At 46.8% G+C, this 24,062-nt stretch overlaps 1 protein-coding gene across 1 annotated transcript; it reads right to left on the bottom strand.

The window, feature by feature from the left end:
- Positions 1–587: 587 nt before the first annotated feature.
- On the bottom strand, positions 588–24,052 carry igf2r (insulin-like growth factor 2 receptor; the record flags this gene model as incomplete). The annotated part of the gene is made up of 44 exons (XM_031582098.2): positions 588–3,159; positions 3,445–3,514; positions 4,174–4,329; positions 4,697–4,883; positions 5,150–5,334; positions 5,642–5,788; positions 5,900–6,017; positions 6,212–6,345; positions 6,749–6,983; positions 7,484–7,636; positions 7,771–7,969; positions 8,070–8,228; positions 8,393–8,548; positions 8,846–9,058; positions 10,065–10,324; positions 10,905–11,036; positions 12,011–12,137; positions 12,471–12,670; positions 12,870–13,015; positions 13,217–13,320; positions 13,644–13,774; positions 13,979–14,194; positions 14,311–14,398; positions 14,822–15,000; positions 15,363–15,506; positions 15,608–15,778; positions 15,973–16,147; positions 16,299–16,406; positions 16,529–16,630; positions 16,733–16,906; positions 17,062–17,209; positions 17,606–17,721; positions 17,938–18,112; positions 18,377–18,527; positions 18,787–18,924; positions 19,094–19,240; positions 19,402–19,548; positions 19,687–19,851; positions 20,053–20,156; positions 20,506–20,683; positions 21,038–21,197; positions 21,851–21,959; positions 23,227–23,338; positions 23,914–24,052. Coding segments are annotated over 44 exons (6,978 nt in total), but the record flags the coding sequence as incomplete, so codon positions are not given.
- Between the last annotated feature and the right edge of the window lie 10 nt (positions 24,053–24,062).

Here is a 24,062-nt window from a genome sequence, read left to right as displayed (position 1 = left end):
CTGAGGAAGAAGGGCGTGCGGGTGCTGGACTGGCCTGCCTGCAGTCCTGACTTGTCCACAATAGAGAATAGAGAGAAAAATGCGACAACGAAGACCCTGTGCCGTTGCACACCTTAAGACTTGCTTGCAGGAAGAATGGGGCAAAGTTACACCTGAAACGCTTTCTCACTTGGTGTCTTCAGTCCCCAAACATCTTTTAAAAGTGTTGTGAAAAGGAATGGCAACATTACAAAGTGATAAATGCTTTACTGTCCCAACTTTTTTTAAATATGTTGCAAGAATCGAAATTGTGTTTATTTTGGGGGAAAAAAACAATACAATTCATGAGCTAAAACATCAAATAATGTGCTGTTGTATTGTTTTCAAAGTAATACAGGTCAAAAAGAATTTACAAATCACTGTTTTCAGTTTTAACTTTAATTAAACATACCGTTACTGATTTGGGGTTGTATATGTTTGATAGCGAGTTGTTTTTGCTTGAAACTGTTTGAAAGGTGCTTGACTATGTGGGCAAGAATATATGAACCAATGAAAATAGGCACATAGACCTCCAATATACCAGACAGAAGGGTGAGGCTTCAATGGAATGATCTGAACAGCTATTTTTTTATTATTGATTTAATGCAATGTCTTCACGCCAATATTTTATAAATACAAAAAGACAAACAAATGCAGCAGGACACAAAAAAAGCCAAGAAGTACCCGAGCCTCTCGCACGTGCAAGACAAAAAAAATAAAAATACACCGGAAGGTGGCTCCTGGGCTTCCTGTCACAATGTAATGACTGATGGACATACCGAGCCAAGGTGCTCTGGGGAATACAGCAGTGACAGACATTTCACTCGAGAACTACAGAGAAGCTTCCGTGTGGCAGACCCCCACCCCACGTCCAGTCTGCCTGACGACCTGAGAGCTGGCAGACCCACAAGCTCCTGAGGGGGGGGGCTTTTCACACCATAAAGTGCCTTCAGCTGATAAACCTCCCAACTAACACAACCAGTCAGGGAGGCTCTTCTCCTTCACTGTTGGTGGAAGTCCACTGACATTCAGTTTCGTTTCTAAAACTCACTCATCTTGCTGATCAGGAAGGGGTGATGCATCAGGAGGGATAGATGAGGCTTTCTCCTTGATCTACTTCAGTGAGCGATGAGGCCTCATCACCCTCTTTGTAAAGACCCATTTCATACACTGAAATCTTTAAATACCCAAACACAGGTCTTTGACAACTATATCAAATATACTGATGTTGAAACATGCAATCTTTTATGTTGCTTTTGGCAAATTAATGGAATTACAGATGTCCCATTGGAGTTATTTGAGTAGGTGGAACAAAATGTAGTTTAAAAAAAATCCCTAATGAAATACTGTTGGAGTGATTGAGCAGTTGGTGACAGCCACATAAAAACCAATAATATAAAAAAAAATCATAAACCATCACTTAGGTACCAGTAGCTAAACAGCCCAACTTAACGTAGCAAAAAAATTTCACGGGTGCCATTATAGATCATGAGGCACGGTTGGTTAGGTGAGAAACCTCAATTGAACAATTAACAAACACATTTCAGTTATATTTTTTCCCACAATCAATCTTATAAACACGTAGGAGAAAAAGAACTGCAACTAAGTCCTGCGCACTGTGATTTCAAACTTCCATAGCCAAATTGCATGTGCCCGCTTGTATTCGAACTTATTTAATTCTTCATAAATACAAACTTATAAAAGAACGCAATAATCATAGAATAATTTCCATCACACTGTGATTGTAAACAAAATTCACAACAACTAAAAAATAAAAGTCTATGGCAACTAAAGGCTATGATCTCCTGCAGCATTAAAGGAGCACAAAGCGCCCTTCATGGCACTAAAGCTCTTAATGTGGATACTGCTGTTCTGGCTTTCACATCTCGCTGTTTTTGGCATCAGAGGCGGCGCTGAAGCACGAGGCCAAATCCCTTTCTTCGGAAACATTTCATGGTGAAGAGACTCCCAACATGCGCGATGTATGGAGTAGAAATAGCTAAGTTATGTGCTAACAGACATTGGGGTACAAAAGCAAATCAACAGGGTCATCCAGCAGCCGTCTGATAAATAGGAGTCTGAGGGCATTCAGAGAGACTGACCGCAGGACCAAAATGGAGTACCAAAGTGACGCTGGATATGCAAAATACACTGCTACAGAGCACTGGATTCAATCCATACACTGAGAAGTTTCCATTAGGTTCATCATCTGTACAAACTAGAGGCCAATGCTCTCTCTACAGGCCTCACAAAAAGAGTTTGTGCTGTAGGAAAATCCCAGTTGCAAAAAAACAAACAAATTCACAAACAAACAAAAAGAAATAAACCACATGAATTACCAGAAAGTTAAATAAAAGTAAGAAAGGACTGGATGGATATACGTGGCCAAATGAAACAAACAATAAACATTCTGTCCATTAATGTTCATTTCCAAGCATTATAAACAATTATCATTCGATGAAAGCAGTTTTCAAGAGGAAGGCATCGTTTCTTCTGAAAGGGCGAAAGCAATACAAAATGTAGCCACCGCGAGACGCAGCATAGTGATAAATACAGTTCCCTTTGAGAGGAAAAAAATAGAATCAAAAGAAAGCAGTGAGGGGAATCCTAAACGTCTCTGTATCTGTACATATTCTTTCTTCTGAGTGTGTGGGGAGACATTTGGTGTGTGTGTGTGTGTGTGTGTGTGTGTGTGTGTTGGGGGGGGGGGAGATCAGCCCTTCACACTTTGAGCAGGTCCTCGTCGCTGTCGTCCGTCGTCAGCTCGGGCCGGCTCCTGTGTGCCCTGTGCCCACCGCCGCTGCGTGGTTTGGGCCTGCTGCTGCTGCTGCTGCTGCTGCTGCGCCGATCCTGCTCCTCCAGGAGCCCCACCAGGTCCTCGTCGCTCTCCGCCCGCAGCAGGGCAGGCAGGGGCCGGGTGCGGGGCTTGGCGCGGGCGATGTGCAAGCGCACCTCCGGCACCGTCAGCACCTCGTCCTCACTGTCCGCCTCGTCCAGTGGGAGCGAGCGCAGCGCCTCAGCGCTTACCGGCCTGGTGGTGATGTGGCCGTTCTCGTGGCGCCCCTCCTTGCCTCCCGGGGCCTCCAGCTCCTCCATCAGCCACTCCATCTCATCCTCCTCCCCGTTCTCCTCGGTGTTCACCTGACACAGCAATACAAGACAAGACAAGACAAGACAAGAGAGTGACTGATTGGTTGAGAACGATGAGGTCTTTGTACCTGTACTCTGCCCAGTGAGACCAAGACGAGTGAGCACTGGGAAACTCAAGGGGTCAAAAATGGAGAGAATTGGGTTGTGTGTGGTTGTGTGTGTGTGTGTGTGTGTGTGTGTGTGTGTGTGTGTGTGTGTGTGTGTGTGTGTGTGTCATGAAAGCCACTTTAGTTTGGAAAGGAGGAATTTGCTCGTCTAGACATGACATAAGCGTACCTTAGAGTACTTGTAGGCCACTGGGTTTCCTCTCTTGCAGCAGCCAGTTACTTTCTTCATCACAAGCTCCCTGCAGACACACAGACCACAAGAGCATTTCAGCACATAGGCGTTTCACCATCACAGCTTACCATCTGACACTACATGTGTGTGCGTGCATGTGTGTGTGACCACATGTGTTTACTGAAAGATCACAGATCCACATCTCAGACTCAGGATGTGTGTGTGTGTGGGAGGGGGGGGGGGGGGGGGGCTAAGTGCTTAAAGAGTTAGAACAAATTGTACTGTTCATACCATGGTGCAAATGAAGTTATATTCAAAGGCAATTAATACATTAATAATTAATAAATATATGAATGTGTTAAAAGACCTGTGTTAAACATGTGGAAATCAGTGACATTATATTTTAGAATCCCACAGTGGGGCTTAAGTGTATGTTCTTCTATGCGTCCGTTTGGAAAGAGTGACAGTTTTATTGCAATTATTAATGGATAACTTAGAATTAATGAAATGGGTCAATTACATATTCACACTTAAACTATTGCCATGGAATAGCCTAACGTGAAAACCAGAATTAAAATGCATGTTTCCCTTCTTACAAGTCTGTAGGTCTATTAATGCATTAGGCTTTGAATGATTCTGGGGTTCAGACACACACATTCTGCATTTTGAGGTAAATTACAGCCCTTATGTGTGTATCGGTGTGTGTGTGTGTGTGTGTGTGCTTACCTCCTCTCTCGCTTATGCAGAAGTAGGACGAGCAGACACAACGTGAGCCCAATGAGTAACAAACTTAGCACTGTTCCCAGAGCTTGGCTTCTCCCGGACAGACCATCAGACTGTGAATCCTTCCCGGTGCCATCAATGACGTGCTCTTTTGAGCTGCTGCAGACCCAGGAGAAAACACCTCAATACCCTCACCCCAGACAGACACAGACAGACAGACAGAGACAGACAGACAGACAGAAAGACAGACAGACAGACAGACAGAGACAGACAGACAGACACAACTACCCTATACGGATGCTAATGAGAAGAGCTCATTGTATTCATACAATCGGGTGACTATTGGACCAGATCCTGGCAAAACGGACAATGTATCTCCTTAACCAGCTGCGGCAGAAACAACTAAATGCAGATTTGATCGTGCCATCTGCGGCAGCAGACAGTTTGAAACAGAGCTTTTCACTGACTGACTGACTGACTGACTGACTGACTGACTGACTACAGTAGAGTGAAGAGGGGAACTCACAACAGCTCACACACTCTGGAGGTGTGCCACACAAACAGGTACTGGCACAGGTCGGTCTCCAGCAGGAACTCTGGGATGCCCTCGCCAGCCTCCGGGTTGCAGTGGAAGAGGATGGCCGACGAGGCCATGTGAGTCTTGGCCCGTCCACAGGTCGACTCAGACGGGACCAGGACGTCCAGATTCCCACCTGGAGGTACACAAGGAGAAAGCGCTTAATAATAAAGTCATCACTGAGAATGTCATTATTACATTGCTGAGACTCGGGATGTCTATCAGCATCTCCACAATCTACTGTCCAAGACAAGAAGTACAAGGATGTAATATTGGTTCTGGATCATAGTACAATATATCCAAAATCTGAACTGCTGAACTGACTTAAACTGACTGTGGAGTAGGTTGTTTTTTTTGGGCCATTCATTTCTAGCATTACAAGATGATGAAAACAGTGCTCACCTTTGATGTAGTACTGGGCCTTGTTGGAGGAGCCAATCTTACGGTGCCAGTTGCCGTTAGTCTTCACCTGGCAAATGTAGGCCCCCTTGCAGTTGATGACCGAGCTGTCTGTGATGCCGGACAGCTGGATGTCGTAGACGTAGCGGTCGCCATTGGGCCTGATGTCTCCTGCGGCCTGGTGCAATCTGAGGGACAGCGGACACAGACACATCATTTTAAGACGCTCTCATAAACCCGTGCATCTGGTGCAATCTGAGGGACATCGGACACAGACACATCATTCTAAAACGGTCTCATAAACCCGTGCATCTCTTTCGAGTCGTGTCTAAAGGCATCACTCATGCTGTTGCTACAGGTCAACCTTGGAGGGAGATCTGCAATGCAAATCATTGTAATCTGTAACGTTGAGTCTTGATGCGCAAGGCCGAGGTTGGATAGAAATGTGACCAAGATTGTAATTTCCTAATATGTGAGTGTGTGTGTGTGTGTTACCTGGTGTAAAGGGCCCCCAGGTTGAATCGGGCCCCTGTGTCTGGTACGGTGATTGTGCCGTTCACCATCTCCACCTCTTGCTGCTGAACAGCACAGGCTGCTCGCGTCTCCCACTCCAACCAGAACTCACAGGCTGCCAGGTCCTCTCTGCGCACACACACACACACACAATTACATCCTTCATACCATATGTTTTTGACATGAGCCCATCTGATCCACACATGTTTAAGCAGCACACTCTGATGCTGAGAGACTCACCTCTGGAGTTTCGGAAGGCCATTTATGTTGCTACACGTCAACTGAATAATAGTTTTGGCACGGAGGTCACTTCCACATACGGCATCTCCCATCGTGTAGTTAATCTGGATCTTGCCCTCTGGTATTGTGAAGAGAGAATACTGGTTTATATCTTCCACTACAGATTTGGAACGGTTAAACAGTAATATAGCAGTTCTCCAAAGCCATAGAACCCTTATTGTTCATGTTCATGCTCTTAAGATTTGTTCAAACCAACAGCTGGTGTATACACCAAGGATGTGGCTAGACATGGTCCGTAAGACCTGCACTCACCACGGTACTCCAGGGTCTGGGTGTGGACCAGGCCGAGGGTCTGGGTCTTCCCCTTGCTCCTGCGACACACTGTGGCCCCCTCTGGACAGTCCGTGAGCCCCCCGTGGATGCTCTGGCACAGGTTCATGTAATACCTGCAGAAGACACCAGAGATGAAGAATCAGGGGCCTTTTGTCAGGGCTCCTTTCACTCGGGAGGAGAACAGGACTCGAGGTGAAAAAAACGAGGTGAGGATGTTGCGGTAGCCGAAAGGCATTTGAGCTGCCACTCAAACGCAGCGCTGGCTGGCTGAGGTGAAGTTGTTTGAGGAAGAGGTAAAGGGCTCGTGAGTGAGGAGCACCATGCGGTGTGTGCGCTGGCACCACACGGCCAGTCATGGCTAACCGGCACAAAGCTTGTGACACCACAACAAAAGAGATGTGGAGAAAGATGGAGGAAACCACTGCAATGAAGAAAGACAGACGTTTTGTGTGTGTGTGTGTGTGTGTGTGTGTGTGTATACACACAAGAGGGGTGTGTCAGGAAGAGGGCACTCACTGGTCGCCGCTGCTGCTGAACTTCCAGGGCTCGGTGAGGGAGGAGAGCGTGCGCAGGTCGTAGGTCTTGTGGAGGCTCACCAGCTGGCACTCCACCTTCTTGGGGGTGCAGACGGCGCTGGTGCGCCACTCGAAGGTGCTGGAGCAGCCCTGTGTCTCACTCAGCAGCTGGGGGCTGCCGCGCCCCGCCGTACGGTCACACGACAACAAGATGGTGGTCTGGCGCTTCGCCGTCACTGAGAACACAATTACAGACGCTTTGAGTAGGGGGCGAAACTGAGGGAGTACTATGCTGTGTGAAAAAAAAAAAAAAGTTTCTGTCTCACTTCTGGTTGCGCATTAAAGCCCCGATGAATGATAGGCTACAGGATTATTTGATTCACTGTCTGTGCGGTGCTGAGCATAGTTGCATAGCCTACGCAGCCATTTGTTGGGCTATTCTGTTGAGTTGATCGATCAATTTAGTGACAGAGGAGTCAATGTTATGCTGTCAAACTGTGTCAGATGTCAGGTGTCAGATCAGCCTGAGCCTGTCAGACTTCAAAAACCAAGATCCTGTTTTCATTTCAAAGGAGGAAGTGGCAAATCAGTGACACTATCAGATGAGGCGCCGCCCCGCCCTCGAAGGCACTTAACCAAATAAATAGGAATCCAAATATCTTTACGTCATGCCCGTTTTGGTCGCTCGGAAGAACCCACGCATCAATCAAATCAGGGTCAGGGCCCCAGTTCTTACCAGGAGGGCAGTAGCCCCATTTTTTGTCCTTGTTGTAGTCACTGGTGGTGGCACACCATAGGCGTCCGTCTGTCATGCCGGAGGTGGTGCACGAGGTGAGAGTCTCTGTCATGTACTTCATTGGGAAGACGCACAGCTCCCCTTTATCCGTCACTGGCAAGGGAAACAGGTCACTTCAAGTCAGTCGGCAGATATTACTACATGTTATTTTGGTGTGGTCTTGGCAATGGTGCAGAATCAAGTGCCAGATTGTTATTTGGCACGGTGGCAGAGGTCGGGAGTCTGACCTGGAGGACACAGATCCCCGCCGGCGTAGGTCATGATGACGGTCTGGTCCTCGCGCTTGTAGTCCAGGCTCATGGCTTTGCTGTTGCCAAAGGACACGCCCTGGGCACCCTTCAGCTGGCACACAGCACTGTTCTGACAGGCAGAGTCGGGAATGGTCCCGCAGACGTTTATCTTGAAGACGCTGGAGTTAGTGGGCACCTGGAAGACGGCAAGAAACCATTTTGACTTTTACAACCACACACACATCCATTGGGAGCATGGGATGAGCCTGTGTGTAGGCACAGGGAAACACACATACCTGCACAGCCCCTGACAGAGAGGTCAGGTTGAAGGTATACTGCAGCTGGGAGACGTGGAGAGAGCAGCCATCGGTGGTCAAGATCTCTGGGCACACAACGGGGGTGGCCCACTCAAACATGTACATGCACTGCTGCCTCCTGATCATCTTGGGAGCACCCTGACACACATACACACACACACACACACACACACACACACACACACACAACATTTGAAGTCCACGTAGTGGCAAAAACACATACCTTTCTATCACACAAGGTATGTCACCATAGACTACAGAGACAGTCATGTGTGATTTGTGGGTTTGTGTTGGTATTTTACCAGGTCAGTGCCCGTCTGACAGCTGAAGATGATTTTGGACGTGTAGTTCAGGGACGTGTTCTGGCTGCAGGGTGTGTTGCTCTCGAAGACGATCTCCACTTCGCCCGTGTTGCTGTTGTATTCTGGGGTGGATTTTGAAGTGATTCGCCCTATATCCTAAAAAGGACAAAATACAAGACAAGTGCAAACACACCGGTCAGACTTGTGACATTTGACACGTGCCACTAACCGTTCTATATGCAACCTTAAACCTCAACCCAAACCTCCACTGAAGAAACCGTATTACATTTCCAGTTTTGCTATGAACAGTAACAGTCTTCTGTGCTTTATGTACTTAGAGACTATTCTGACTCAGGTCTGAAAGTTCAACTTAAATGTGACCGAATCTGATTATGTCTTAATATTTATAGCGGTCTAAATCATTCATCAGCAACGTAAGGACAGACGACTCACAATGGGCTGGCCGCTGTCGGGGTCCATACACACTGCAGCTCCTGGGGGGCAGAGGACTCCGGGGACGGGGTTGAGGGGCTGGCAGATGTTGATGTAGAAGTCGGGGGAGTTCTCCTTGTCCAGGTCCTCATCGGTGGCCAGGTAGGAGCCAGTGGTGTGTATCAGAGGCCTCAGGTCGATCAGGGTTGTGCTGTTCCATACAGAGCACCTCACCTGCACGGGCACACAGGGCCAGATCAGACCTCAGCACACACACACACCTCCTTCTGTCTTCACTTTCCAATAATACCAGGAGAACTTATTACTACAGGATGGGCCTCATGTGTCAACAGTGTGGAAACAGCAAAAAATCTTGCTGACCACTTTTCTATGCATCAAATGGAGTTTATGAAGACATACTTCATGGGAAAACATGCATACCTCTGTGCATGGTCTAAATGTGGCATACAATAACAATATGTATCTTGTGATTTGCAGATGCAGATTTTCACAATCCAAGAAGAACTGAAAGTCATTTATCTCAAGGAGTCCTTCAGCACACTGTAAACAAACAAACCTGAAGAGCACATGACACCACTGCTTCTGAACAGATGTTCCATTTAGGAATCCGAACATTACACAGTAACTTCACACGTAAGCCTGACGCGTAAGCTAACTCAAATGACACCAGGTCCCAAATCAGAAATAATACATGCGTACGTAAGGCTACGTGAGCTATGCAGACTGGTTAGCCAACACACACGGGCTCGGTTAGCATCTATAATCAATAACAGACTTCAGGGACTTCTTCCCTGCCTGAGACGCTCCATTGTATGTGTCTCTGTTGGCCAACTTGTAGAGGAAGAACACCATTAAGGTCATGGGTTCAATACGCTGGGAGTTCACACATAGATGAGATATACGTGCTGGTATGGATACATGTAAATGTATCTTTATTTAATGGCATAGGGGGCTAATGCAAATCCAATGTAAATAGTGTATTAGACAAACATTTCACTGCATTTCTCTTCCTTCACAAAACCAGTCCGGAGAAGAACTAGTTTAAAAAGAGTGCCAGGACTTAACCTCCACAGTCATGCTAGGAAGCCCATGTTGCTCAGGAAAAATTCTGAAGGGTGATTCTCTTGATGACAGACAAACTTGGCCCGAGGTCTGGGCAGCCACTATGCATGACAAGAACCTCAAGAGAACTACATTACCCATAGTCTCTTGCTTTTACCTGCTTTTCACAGATGTGAGAGGTGTGCCAGGAGAAGTAGTGGGTGCATGTGTCCTTGTCAGTGGCCACCAGTACAGGCTCGCCAGCGTCTGCCCCGTCTTTGCACACAAAGCTGATGATGCTCTTGTGCCGGAGGCTGCGATTGGCCGCACACTCGTCTCCGCCCTCATAGGTCAGCTCCACCACCTGGTCCAGGTAGGACAACTTCCTGCTGACCTTCCCCGCATTCACCGCAGTTTTGCGGTCTTTAATGCACACAGCTGTACACAAACAGACACGCAAAAAAAAAAACTAAATCAACAACAAAATCTTTCTATCCTCATGCAGCAAATCTTTTTACAGAGGCAAACTTTTCAGAGCTGTCCAATCTTTTGTAAAGGCAACATCTGGTGAAAACATAAAAGTTGTAAATGATTTACATGAAAGGCCAACCGGTCATATAAGCCTTTGGCCTGAGCGGTGCATCATGCAGCCGTAGTCAACGTCAAGGGTGTCGTGCTAATCACTCAGTGGCTCTGGAGTGCAGTTAATAATGAAGGTGCAGCCAGGAGATCCATCACCCAAACACGCAACCGCCCAGGCCATCAGTGCCCTGTGCTGACGTGAACAGTGTTACATGGTAACGCGTTCTTGAAAGGACTAAGCCAAATGAGTTTAATCTTTTAACCACAACCTCAATGGAGCCTACCCTCCTCTTTACATACTCCACTGATCCCCCCCACCCAGCGGGGTAAAGACTCCTGAGGAGGGCTGCACCGATTACCCAGGGATCCTGGTGAATTTCAGCACAAGAGGAACGTTTTCCAAAAACACAGTCAGGCAAGTGTGGGGGCACCTAACCTGTTCCATCTGCGCAGCCCGCATTCTTCATCTCGGAGCACACACTGAGCCGGATCATGGTGTTACGGTCCTCATTGTCGTACACGGTGTATCCTCCTGCTTTGTTCAGGGTGTTCAGATCGAAAACGTGACCTGGGGGGAGACACACACACACACACACACACACACACACACACAGAATTTGTGTCTTTAAACAAGCTACTACCATTTTAATATAAACTATTTCTTTGTTACATAATTACTTGATAATGATACAATGAACAATAATATAAGCTTGACACAGTCACTGTGCACCCTATCTGGGTTTTGCAATCATGTTTTTATACTTAAAGATACAAGCACAACAAATGATAAAAACGTGTAATTGGAAGTCATGTCCTCTACTCGGTAAGTATAAGTTCATATGTCAGATTAAAAGGCTCTGTGGTATCGATCTAATGTTTAAGGAGAAGGTTACTCTAGGCCAGCTCATATGACGCCATAGTTCCTGCTCAATGACCGCAGACAGAGAGAGCCTAAAACATTCTACTAGACCCAGAGGGCCAGCACTGACTTCAGCTTGACAACTGCTATTCTTTAGGTGATTTAGATCTGTAAGGGTTCAGTCACCTGTGCCTAAACCAGTTTCACCGCGCTGATCCGTCACAGCATGCTTTCCACTGCATTTTTCTCCCACGGACTCAAGTGAACACACTTTTAGCAGTACTGTAAATGTTTAGTCAAATTCTGCCATGTCCCCGAAGCTTTTGTAATTAGATAATGTTCAGCACACACAGGGTTTTGCCCTCTTTCTTTGACTTCCTTCAACAAATGCTGTTAGTCTTCTGTAATCCTACCTTGAGTAAATGTGTTTATAGCATCTACACAGCAAACTTGTGTGTTCAGCGTCTCAGCAAACAGAAATGATATTTGTGCTTGTGGTCTTGTGTTTAGTGTCAATAAATGGCTCCTGATCATGATCCTCACAGATCTACTGGGCCTAACATCTGACTCCACTGAACAGTGTGAGACATGAGATGGGGCCGCGCTGATGGGGGGGACGGCCGGAGGGTGAGGATGGGGGTGTGTGCGGTCTGAGACACGGCGGCGGCGGCGGGGTGACTAACCGGTGGCTGGGTTGGTGACGCGGCACTCGCCGTGATGGCTGGCGTTGAGAGGGCAGGCGGCCGCGGTGAGCCAGACGAAGGTGTACACGCAATCCTCTATGACCGTGGTGAGCGTGGGCTCAGAGTCCTGCAGCCAGAGGGAACATTCAGCACGGGCTCGTTATGGTGTGCTGAACAGTGAGGACAGTGACGAAGTGACAGTGTGTGTGTGTGGAGTGTGGGCACGTCTGCATACGAGCATGAGAAAATGATGAGGAAAAACAGTCACCAGAGAGCCTGACAGAGAGAGGCCAACACACAGAGAGAGAGAGAGAGAGAGAGAGAAAAAAAGAGGAAGAGAGTGTGCGTGACTGTGTATGTATGTATGTATGTGTAGGTGTGTGTGTGTGTGCGTGCGCACATGGGCGTGTGTATACATGGACGCATGCGTCAGTGGCTTGTGTGTGTGTGAGTCACGTACCTCTTTGGTTTTGTCACACTTGAAGCGGATGATGGTGGTCCTGTTGCGCACCTTGTCTGGACACAGCTCCCCGTCGATGTACCTCAGGACCAGCACGCTCTTGTCCCACTGCATATCCGTCTTGGGCTCACCCAGGCTGATGTACTGGTCATCTGCGGTCTTCAGGCAGGCTGCCGCCGAGGACGGACAGGCCCAGGACCCTGACACAACACAGACGGCACACGGTGTCACAACTCTCTCTCTTTCTTCAACTGTGTTTTGATGGTGCAAGCATGACATGAGACGTGCATCGGTTTTCCTGTTTGTAATTATTAAAACCTTTAAGCTGCAACAAGGCCTCCAGCGCCTTCATACTACTCAGTGATCTTGGGTTTTTAAATCCCGGGCCGGCCCGCTTACCGCTCTGTGGCACCAGGGACTTGCAGACGTTGAGGTAGTAGCGCTGACCGACGCTGGAGTGAGGCACGACCAACCAGTTGGTACTGGCCATGGTCAGCGAGGAGCGGGACAGGGAGGACAAGTCGTAGAAGTTGCCACTGCCATCACTTTTGGAGAAAAGAGGGGGGGGGGACATTAACGTAACGCGACACACACATACAGGTGGAGAACGCACACGGAGCATATTTAAAACACTCAGGGACAGCAGATCAGTGAGTGGTACTGAAGAGATGTCTTCTAATACATGCTGCGCTTGTCAAAGAGAGCAATAGATACTAAGTGAAGTAGATGATGATATGGAAGATTACTTGTAGGCGCAGGTGATGGTTTTGAAAGGCAGACAGGCCCGAGACGTGTGCCACTCAAACATATACGTGCAGTCGGCCGTCTCCTTCACGAACTCAGGTTTCCCCTGTAGAGAGAAAGACACCGCAAATCCCAATCAGAACACATATGGAGCAGTAGCCAAGGCAATAGCCAGCTGAAGGACCAACTGTACACCACAACTGCATATTGATTACTGGAGGGTCTTTGCGTCCTCTCCTTTACAAAGTGTCCTTGTATCACTCCAACCCCACTAGTCATACCATACTGTCCTACTAATGCTGTGTGTGTGTGTGTGAGAGTGGGGGGGGGAGACTCACGGTCTGACAGATATGAGAAGCTGACTGAAGCTGGGAGTGGGGTCTGACTAAAGTTTGTCTGTCATGAGTTGGCTGGGCATTGTTGACTCACCAAGGACTTGCTGGCGTCACAGGTGAAGAGGACGGCGGTGGAGCGCTCGTAAATCTTGTGGCACTTCTCTCCGTGTGTGTAGTTGATCATGATGAGTCCGTCCTCATAGGTCAGGGTTTGTGTGGCAAGCCCTGGTCCCAAACACAACAGATAATCTCAACAGGAGAATCATGGAGGAGAGCTTTCTGTGAAAAGTCACTGTTTCCAAACACCTTTTCAAAAACCACAAAAACCATCACAGCTAGCAGTAAAAGAGGAAAAACACCCTCACACAGGATGTGGCAATCAGCAGAGCCTCCACTGGGCAGCGGGTCGAGGTGACAGATTTTACTCACCGGCAATTCTGTGAGTGTGGGTGTTGGCCTCCACCTGACAGGAAGCCACCGCGTCCTTTGATGGGTCTTTGTGCTCGCACACCCCAGGTGACAGACCGCCGCAGACGGCAAAGTGGTACTCATACTGGCCACTCGTCACCATGTAGTCTTTCCCCGACAGTGAGCTCAGGTCAAACTCGTGGCCACTTCTGGGGTCTTGGACTTTACAATTCTCACCTGGACATAGGTCACATAAAAAGACTTAATATCCAGAAAAAGATAATGATAATGAGAAATGAAAAAGAGTATGATAATGATAATGAGAAATTCTTGTCGAAGCAGTGATTCTGTACCCTGTACTCTCTGGACAGGACAAGCCTCAGATGTCCTCCAGATGAATACATATTCACAGCCGTCCTTGCGGTCAAAAATGGGGGAACCCTACAGGCAGGGAGTGAAAATGAATACGATCCAAGGTTAGTTTAGAGAATCCTGCCTCCTGCTGGCTCCTTGCTGCAAATGCACTTTATAAGCAAAAACAATAAATCAGGTAGCTAAAGCCAGAAGAGCTTGGTAGTCATAGGAACTACTAAAAAGGGGCCTAAAACAGTAATTAACTGATCTAACAACACTACAGAGGGAAACAATTATTTAGCATTTTAAGAAAATGCTCTTTTTTTTAAATCTGATAATCCGGACAAACAATAACAGCTTGGGTTGGTGTGCTAGGGTCTTTGCATAATGGACAAATTCAGCATTTCTGAAAAGATGAAATACCCCTTTAAAAAATAAAAAAAATCCTTCAATGTTTCAGTTGTATGCGACCATAAGACAGTGCTGTCTGTGTTGTAGGTGTGAACTCACAAGGGTGTTGTCACACATGAAGATGATGCGGGTGGAGTGGCGTCCCTCCGTGCCACAGCGGTCTCCCCCCTGGTAGACGATGCTGATGGACCCATCGGACGCTGGCTGGGGGCTGGACTGCACATAGCCCAGGTTCAGCCCTCGGCCATTAATGACGGCACACGCCCCCAGCGCTCCAGCTGCCAATCAAACGTCAGGAATCAGAGGAGATTGGCGACGGAACCTTTTTATCATGTGCTTGGAGACTTACAGACCACCAATTAAGATGCACTAATACACATGGCCCACACAAACTGACTTTACTGACTAGACCCATAGACGAGTCAAGAGATCCTAACCAATGTTACACAAAGAAACTGACTAGGTGTGAAAGAACTGCACTTCGTTAGAAATTGATATAAATGTACTTGCCGCAAACAGTCGGCAAGCAAACTAGTGTTATGGCCTGACCTATCTAGTGGTATGGCATGACCTATCTAGTTAATTGTGGGAACACACTCCTATAGTTTCTGATGACATTGCTAGTTAAGGTCCTTCTCACCAGGGCAGTCTTTAACATGAGGGAGAGGCTTGCAGACGTTGAGGTAGAACTTCTGTGATTTGGCCTGTTCGGAGGTGTCGATGGGCCTGTAGGCGCCGTCATCCCTGCTCAGGTCACTCAGGTCATACTCGTTTCCATGGGAATCTAGGGAGAATCAAAGAGTGCGCTCAGAGAGGAGAACCGTGTCCGACGCGACCACACCGGGCATCTGAGTGAAAAAGGAACAGGCAGTTTGGAGAACTCACCGATGACCTGGCAGTCCACGGTGGCGGGCACACAGGCCAGAGGAGTGGCAAACTCAAAGAACACGTCTTGGATCACAAGAGCACCTGTGCCCATCTCAGTCTTCACGAACTTCAGGGAGCCGTCAGAATCCGTGTCGCACACAAAACTAATAGTGAAGGTGTTCCTAATGCCTGGAGGAGGAGCAGGAATACAAAAGGACAAACTGATTTACTTCGGAGCAGGCACAAAGCAAGGCTGAAGTATCAGAGCTGAGTTTTAAGTTGCTGTGAGTGCCTGAAGCTGAATTCTGCTGCTGCCGGCTTTTAAAAACACTATCTAAAAACGATGTCCTGCCATGCTGACCAAAGCCCTCTGCCAAGCTCACCTGTGGGTTCATCCCGGTCTCCTTTGTAGGTGAGTTTGAGCTGGCCCTCCGTGGAGAACTCCAGGGACCTCTCCACGCCCACTGGTCCCACTGGCTTCCCCTCTTCCAGCTCACAACCAGCCGCCGCCACGCCTCCCACAGTCCCACAGTGAGGGGCCGGGTCACAGATATTCAGCTGAGGGAACAACCGGCAGAAGATCCACACACACACACACACACACACACACACACACACTTGTCATTTGTTCATGGGAAAGAAGGGAAATACAGACAGAGACGTAGCTGTAACATAAAAGACACTGAGAACAAGACAATATCTGTCTTACCGAGAAATTTCTGCCAATGCCTTCTGCTTGTATCCAGTATCCAGTTTCCCTGGCCAGGGGATTCAGGTCGTATTCAAAGCCTGTGCTGGGGTCTGTTATGGTGCAGGACTGCCAGGCACAGAAGAAAGAGGATGTGAGCATAGTACAGTGGCACAGACCGTCTGAGAAGACCAACTACAGGACAAGACAACAGAGCAGTGACAGTTGGGCCGGGGGAAACGGTGAATCACCTGGTTGGTGTCTTTGGCATTCTCAATGGCACAGGCTGCTTTGGTGAACCACATGAAGTTGGCGATGCAGTTCTGGTTGCCGACGAAGCGGGGGCCCGAGGACTGCACAGAAACAAAAAGGAGAAAGGAATCAGTGAGGCCTCGGCAATGCCTAACCATTCCGTACCGTGCCCATTTCAGTGTGTGTGTGTGTGCGCTCCTCACCAGAGCTCTCTTAGCGCAGGTTAGGTGGATGCGGGTGGTGTAGGTGGTTTTCACGCCGTCTGATTCGCACACAGACCCATCCGTGTACTCCAAAAGAAGGTGGTCTGTCTCTTGGATGATCGGTCCTTTCTTCGCTACACCCATATTACTGATGGAGACTTTCTCGGCTCCAGCCTAAATGGGAATAATCACATTGAAAATAGAAAACTCAAATGTGCTACGAGCAATGGCAGAGATGTCATACAAAGGCTAAGTCCATACAGAACCATTTAAAGTTCTATAAACCTCTCTAATAAGGTTTTCTAGGCTGGCGGAGAAGGCTGACTGACCGTCTGGTAGGTCATCTCACAGACAGAGGCGGCGCGGTCACAGCCTGGCACGGCTTGTAGGGGTCGGCACACATTGATGTAGTACTTCCTGCGGTTCGTGACCTGAGACGAGTCCATGACCTCCCAATTCCTGCCAGACTTGGATAGACTGTGGGAAAGGGAGAACAAGCCGTGGTCAGAGGGCAAACAATAGAGAACTCTGCAGCAGGCTCTGCTTCAGCAAAAAAATAAATAATATAAAAAAAATAAAAGATTTAAAGTGTGTGAATTATAGGAACTGTGATTCAATATATACAGAGCAGCACATTGTTTTCAGAGGCTTGCTTAGCTCAGCTAAATTCCAATAGCTGTACTAGCAGTGTGATTTATGGGGTGTTCAGCAAACACTCAACTAACTATTCAGCAGCACATGTTCAGGTCACAATGTGAGAGTAATTAGCAGCCTCTCTCTGTACCAACAACCATAACAAACGGATTTCACAAACTTTGTTTCCCTTCCCAATCTGAACTTTCGTCAGTAAAGAGCAGTGGTTGAGAGGCTTACCTAGACAGGTCATACTGTTTGAAAGTAATGGGGTCTGTCACCAAACACTCCTGGGGCCTCTCTGGGCACGCCAGGGAAGTGTCCCACCGGAAGTTGTAGGTGAACTCGTCCTCCGCCTGTGGAGGTCACAACATGCTGACCATGAGAAAGCTGCACACAGAAACAACTAACCTGCCAACAATTGGTTCTTAATATATTTCGAGATACGGGGCAAGATTTGTTAATGATCAAGGAAACAAAACCCCTTAACCCTTAACCTTTGACCCTTTACTGATCATGGAACACAGGATTTCATGACAAAAGGAGGAGAGTGAATGCGTAGGAGGGTGCACCTGGAACTCTGGTTTGCCCATGCCTGCCTCGAGATCACAGAGGAAGGAGATGACCGTGGAGCGGCGGGTGTGTTGTGGGTTGTTGTAGGATGAGCCGTTCTTGTACATGAGCTGGATCATGCCATCGTAGTAGGACAACTTGCCATTGAACTCACCCAGGCTCCAGCTATTGCCGCTGTAAACAAAGGCATGAGGCATGAGAACACAAATCACTGCCAGTAATCTACTTACTTACAGACACACACACACACAAACAAACACACAAACACACACACACAAACACACACAAACACACACACTCACAAACAAACAAACAGCTGGGAACTGGCTACTGCAACGTTCTTAGAAGACTTCACTGATGGCTCAGAACAGCCAACTCAATTGAGTTCAGTGCAGAGAGACTTGAGTGTTGTGAACATTTAAAAGTGACAGGCTTTACCTTTTTTCCACTTGACAGGCCCCTGATTTGGCAGGACACTTGTCAGCAGAGACTCCCTCACACACGTTAATGTGGTAATTATACTTCTCCCCAGCCAGGGAGTAGCCTTCCTCTTTGGCCTTGCGCAAAGGAGACAAATCGAAGGAGAAGCCTAAGAGAGAGGAGGAGAAAGGGAACAAGAATATGAAGGGAAGCGAACCAGTCTTAATGGCCAACAGTTGTCAAAACCTTTCAACATGTTACATCTGAAAAATACTTGTTTGAGTCGTTTGAGTCACAAAGAGACATGTGAATTATTTTTGAGATATCCTGAGTTATTTAAAAACTTTTTCACAACTGGTTTTACTTCACATTGCAAGAGCTGCACGCACAGTAGTGTGACAAAGCGGGGTGGAGGGACTGTCACCGACCTGCTTGTGGGTCGGATACCTTGCAGTCATCTCCCTCAGTTTTGGAGAGGACGCAGGCTGCAGCCGTGTACCACTCCAGCTCGTAAATACACCCATCACTGGACACACTCTGCACAACTGGGGCACTCTCCAAATCTCCTGTGGACACACAACAGCATAACAACGATCACATAAATATCATAACTTTTAATAGCAGGTACTGCTGAAACATGATTATAGTTTTATCAAATCATTGCTCACACATCTTTTAAAGAATGACAATTAATCTTAAATAAAATTATTCTGTGAAGTTGAAATGAACTTGAACCTGGCTTGCATTTCAGGGAGATGATGGTCCTGATCTTGACGTTCGGCCTGCAGACATCTCCCTCCGTGTAGATGAGGCGAATCCTGTCGCCATGCATCTGAGGCGCAGACAGGAAGCTGCCCAAACTCGTGTGTTTTTTGTCCTTGTCTGAGAAAGACACGTCACAAAGAGACAGTTTTGACAGTGGGAAATATGCTTTCATTGCACAGAAATGATGACTTTCATCAGAGTGATGCCACTAGGGTCAAAGAGTTCTTCGGGTTCTGATTGACTCTCACAAGGCGAGTCTACAATGTTAGGGCACTCACCGATGGCACAGATCGCAGCGTCCTCTGGGCAACCTGTCGTGTCCCCCTGCTGGATGACTTTGTGACACACGTTGAGGTAAACGCGCTTCCTGTCAGACTCGGCAGCACTGGCATCTACTGCCTCCCAGTTCTGAAGGCCGTCCGATTCTATAAAGACACTCATCGTTTACAAACCTGACAGAGCAACAAAGCAATCTATTCTTCAACTAGCCTACGCACTGACACAGGGCATCATCATAAAAAAAACACATCATTTCTCTTCCTTCCTAAAAGTCTGGGTCTTACCAGGAAATCGTGTGAGGGTGGAGAGGTCAAAGCGCTTCTTGCCCGCTGTCGCGCGGCAGAAAAGGTCTTCTTTCTCCTTGACACAGGCGTAAGCAGTGTGCCACTCAAAGAAATATGTGCAGTCGGCCTCTCCTGTGAACACCGGGGCACCTTTGCCATCGTCTTCTACAGAGGGGCAACAATGTCATCAACCCATGAATTCTGACTAAATACACGAAAATAGCTCTCTGTCTGAAAGCAGTTCACATACTAGCATTTAGCACAGGAAATGTATGGTAGAATGAAACAGTTTCACACTGGGCACACACGGGCGTGCACATGCGCACACGCATACCACAAACCAATGGTGTCTCCTCTTTAACTCACCGGCAGTTTCGTTGCACTCAAAGTTTATGATGGTCATTCTCTGAAAGCCAGAGCTACACCTGGACCCTCCTGGGTAGGTTAATGTGAGGTCGCCATCCGAGTATCTATAGTGCAACACACACACACACACACACACACACACACACACACACACACACACACACACACACACGGAAATGAATTACAAAAGGTAACTTACTCAGTGCTAAGAAACTACAGTGGACATCAGTACCATCCCTGCCTAATGTAGTGATGCCTTGGGAAATGCAATGATCAGAAACAGAGAGGTTGAACAAGCCATTTTTGACATGCTAGAGTAAATATGGAGGTAGATAATGACTCAGGAGAAGAATGAAAACAGAGCTTCCAATGAGTCTAGTCATACACAGACTGAAGTTAAAGGCTTCTGTTAGTGTCTGTACTGGAACAACATGAAAGGAGTGACAAGCCCACCTTAGGGTTTGGTTTCTGTATCTCCCTGCGATCTTCTTCATGTCTCCAGCCTCCTTCAGCTGGCACGCGGACACGAACCCCGTGGCGTCCCCACAGACCCCAGCACTGATCTCCCCGCACACGTTTAGGTAGTAGATGTAGCCGTCTCCACTCATAGTGTGGTAGAGATCTTCCCCCTCTGTGCAGGAAAGAGGACATGTGAATGTGAAGGCCAGCGCCGTAACTGCTAACATTTCACTGCATCACATGAGGTACTGCACACCTGGATGAGTAGTCCTTGGATAGGCAAGGACTGTGACAGAAGAAATCGTTAAATTCAGTACACAAAGTATCTTCAAATCCTTTAGCAATTACATGTTCCTACTCCTCACCCGTCACCATCATAAATTCTACATTTAGGTTACAACCCCATGTCACTGGAGCCTGCTAGTCCGAACTCTATTGGTGTATCATTCTGGGGACGGACTTGCAAACTCGGCTGGCATGGTGGTTGGTTAATGAATGAAGCTGACTGGTGGTCAGGGGGACTCACTGCCACGGGTGAGGTGGGTGAGGTCGATGGAGATGTCATGCTGATCACTGGTCAGTTTGCATGAGTGGCTCTCCAGGTAGTCCCGGTGGCAGGCGTACTCAGTCAGCCATTCAATCTCATAGCGGCAGTTGGCTTTGGCCGTCATCTTCGGAAGGTTGCCCTGAGAGTGCAAGCAGTGACAATCACATGAAAAAAGGGAAAAATACCGGTGACAATCAAAGGTTATCAGGAAATAAACGGGAGACTGTGACTGAAATACTGAGGTCCAGAGAACATTGCGTTGACAAAGAAAACCTGCCACAAATATAGGCTGTGCTCTCCCGCAAGAACATTTTGAAAAATAGTCTGTTACATACTCAGGGGGAACTAGGAATAGAAATAACCCAGTTTAATGACTCGACCAGCCTAACCATGCACTCGGGTAAGAAAAACAGAAAAACATGTATTTTAGAGAGCATTACATTCTGTTCAGAAAAAACACAGAGGTCCCGACCTCAGTGACCTCATTGCTGTTTACTGCCATGGAAATAAACCAATTGAAAAACAGATGGAGATACACAGAATAAAATAATGCAACTTGAAAAGCACTTTTCAAAATTTGATTAAGAGAAAAAAAGAGAAAGAAGAGATAATCTAAACTACCACCCAGTGCATTTCCTCACTGTTTAGCATCTGTTTTTCTTCTTCTCTGTCATAGCTATTTGGATGTTCAATGTGCCCACAGTGCTGTTCTCTTGTTTCCTGTGCGCAGGGCTTGTACACCGGCCCGAGATAAAGAGAAGGGGGATAAGGAGAAGGAAGCACTGATCTTACCACCTGCCTCCGTGATGGACAGATGAACGTGATGGTGACAGCAGGCGTGTGCCCGTTACAGACAGACTCTGGGATGTTGTCAGTGGATCCTTCATATCTCAGCTTTAATCTGAAAGCAACACAGTTAGACGGACAAATTGAGAGATAGACGGATCAACAGACCTTCTGACTCTGAAGAACAAAAAAAGCGTAAAACCATTGCACGCGTAAAGAAATGTTATTATCATTTCTTATAGTGAGCCAAACATAACCACACTAAGTGGACATGTAGAATATATGTAGTATACGACTGAGGTGACACCCCTTGACACACACAAGGTGGTTTTCCATATATGTAGTATACGACTGAGGTGAACATGCATACACCCCTGGCCATATAGAATATATGTAGTATACGACTGAGGTGAACATGCATACACCCCTGGCCATATAGAATATATGTAGTATATGACTTAGGTGAACATGCATACACCCCTGGACACACACACAAGGTTGTTTTTTCACCTTTGGTTATGTTTCAGATTCATCTTAACATGGATTCAATTCATACACCATCTGTCATACACACTCAACTGTGAGACGTAGACATGTGTGTGCCTTTTATAATTATGCCTAATTAATTAAATTAGGCACAGGTGAACTCCAATCAAGTTGTAGAAGCCTGTCAACGATTTATAGAAGTACTATGCACCAGAGCATGTGTCATAACAATACATACTTATGCAAATGTATTTATTTTGAATACATTTAAACAAAACTCTCCAGAAACCTATTTTTATTTGTCATTGTGAAGTATTGTGTGTAGATTGATGAGAAAAAAATGTTTTAAGAGTCTGAAACATCCCGCAGTAATCACAATTTCTACATTGATTTAATATACAGGTGGGGTCAAGACAGGTTTGTTTCATAAAAATACATAACATACTGTAATGCGATTTACATACAGTGCGGATAATAGTTGAAACGTTCCATATGCACTCCGTATGTATGCATGTCCAATATATTGATAAACATACTGTAAACCATATTTACTGTAAAGCTTTACATATTTAGTCGCACATGAATTGTAACGCTAGAATACTATTGATTGATATCTTATACAGCATCATTATAACTTGTATGTAACTCAAATTAATGTCAAAATGAGTGAGAATTAGAATTCTGCACTTTGGTAAAAAAGCTAAATCATATAGTGAAGGGCAGGTCATTCAGTAAACATAACACCCTGCTTGTGTCCTCTAGAGAAGGGCAGGGCATTCTGCAGCAGTAAACACAACACCCTACTTGTTTGTTGTTTGTTGTGCTTACAGTGCTTGAAATGCTGCCTCAAGCGTGTGCGTGCTCATACTAGCAATCAGCTACAGCAGTGTTGGTACCTGTCATTGTCCACAAGCTCCAGCTGGCTGGATGGGAAGCCCATGTTATAAGACCCTCCTTTGGTGGTCAAACAGGCAGCTGAGCCCTCTGGACATGCTGACTGAGGACCGTCTGGAGAAAGGGTAAATACACACACAAAAATGGGAGTGAACATTAGCTTGAGTGAGACGTACAGAGAAATAAAAGCTTAACATACGATACATAGATAGTAGTCTCAAGGGATGAGATGAGATGAGACTTCCTCAGACTCTGATGGTAGAGCACATCTGTAGTGGATGGCAGCAAATTCTACCACCAACAAGGTTATTCCCACAGACCTTCCTTCCAAAACTCATCCTTTACCATCAGTGTGCTTTCAATGTCTGAATCACTGCCTCTACTTTGAGCTCTGCCTCACAAACTGATGGGTTTATGTCAGTTCAGCCAAATTACAAGACCGACGACCTTGCAATACCCATCTGACCCTGCAAAACTGCATAGATAAAGATGTGGATGGATCAATAAAGACACAAGTGTGGTGAGCTTTCTGCCTTCAACTTATTTTGGCCTACCAGGAAATAGTAGACACAAACCACATATAACACTACTTAGTATACATTAAAGGGCAGAACCCTTTTCTCATGACAATACTTACACGGCTATCATTGACTGAGCACATAAGATAATGATAGAAAAAAGAAACTCACTCAAACTGCGGCAAATATTAATGTAGAAGTCTTGTTCATCATCTGAGTCATCAACCAGGTATCCGTCAGTGATCTTAATGAGGGGATTAAGGTCGTGCTTCTTCCCATTGGGGTCAAATGCATAGCAGGGCACCTTGAGAAAGACAGAG

Source organism: Clupea harengus, chromosome 15, assembly GCF_900700415.2.
Source record: "Clupea harengus chromosome 15, Ch_v2.0.2, whole genome shotgun sequence".
In the NCBI taxonomy this organism is placed as follows: Eukaryota; Metazoa; Chordata; class Actinopteri; order Clupeiformes; family Clupeidae; genus Clupea; species Clupea harengus.
Note: the sequence above shows the minus strand (reverse complement) of the source record. Positions and strands in the feature narration are given on the sequence as shown.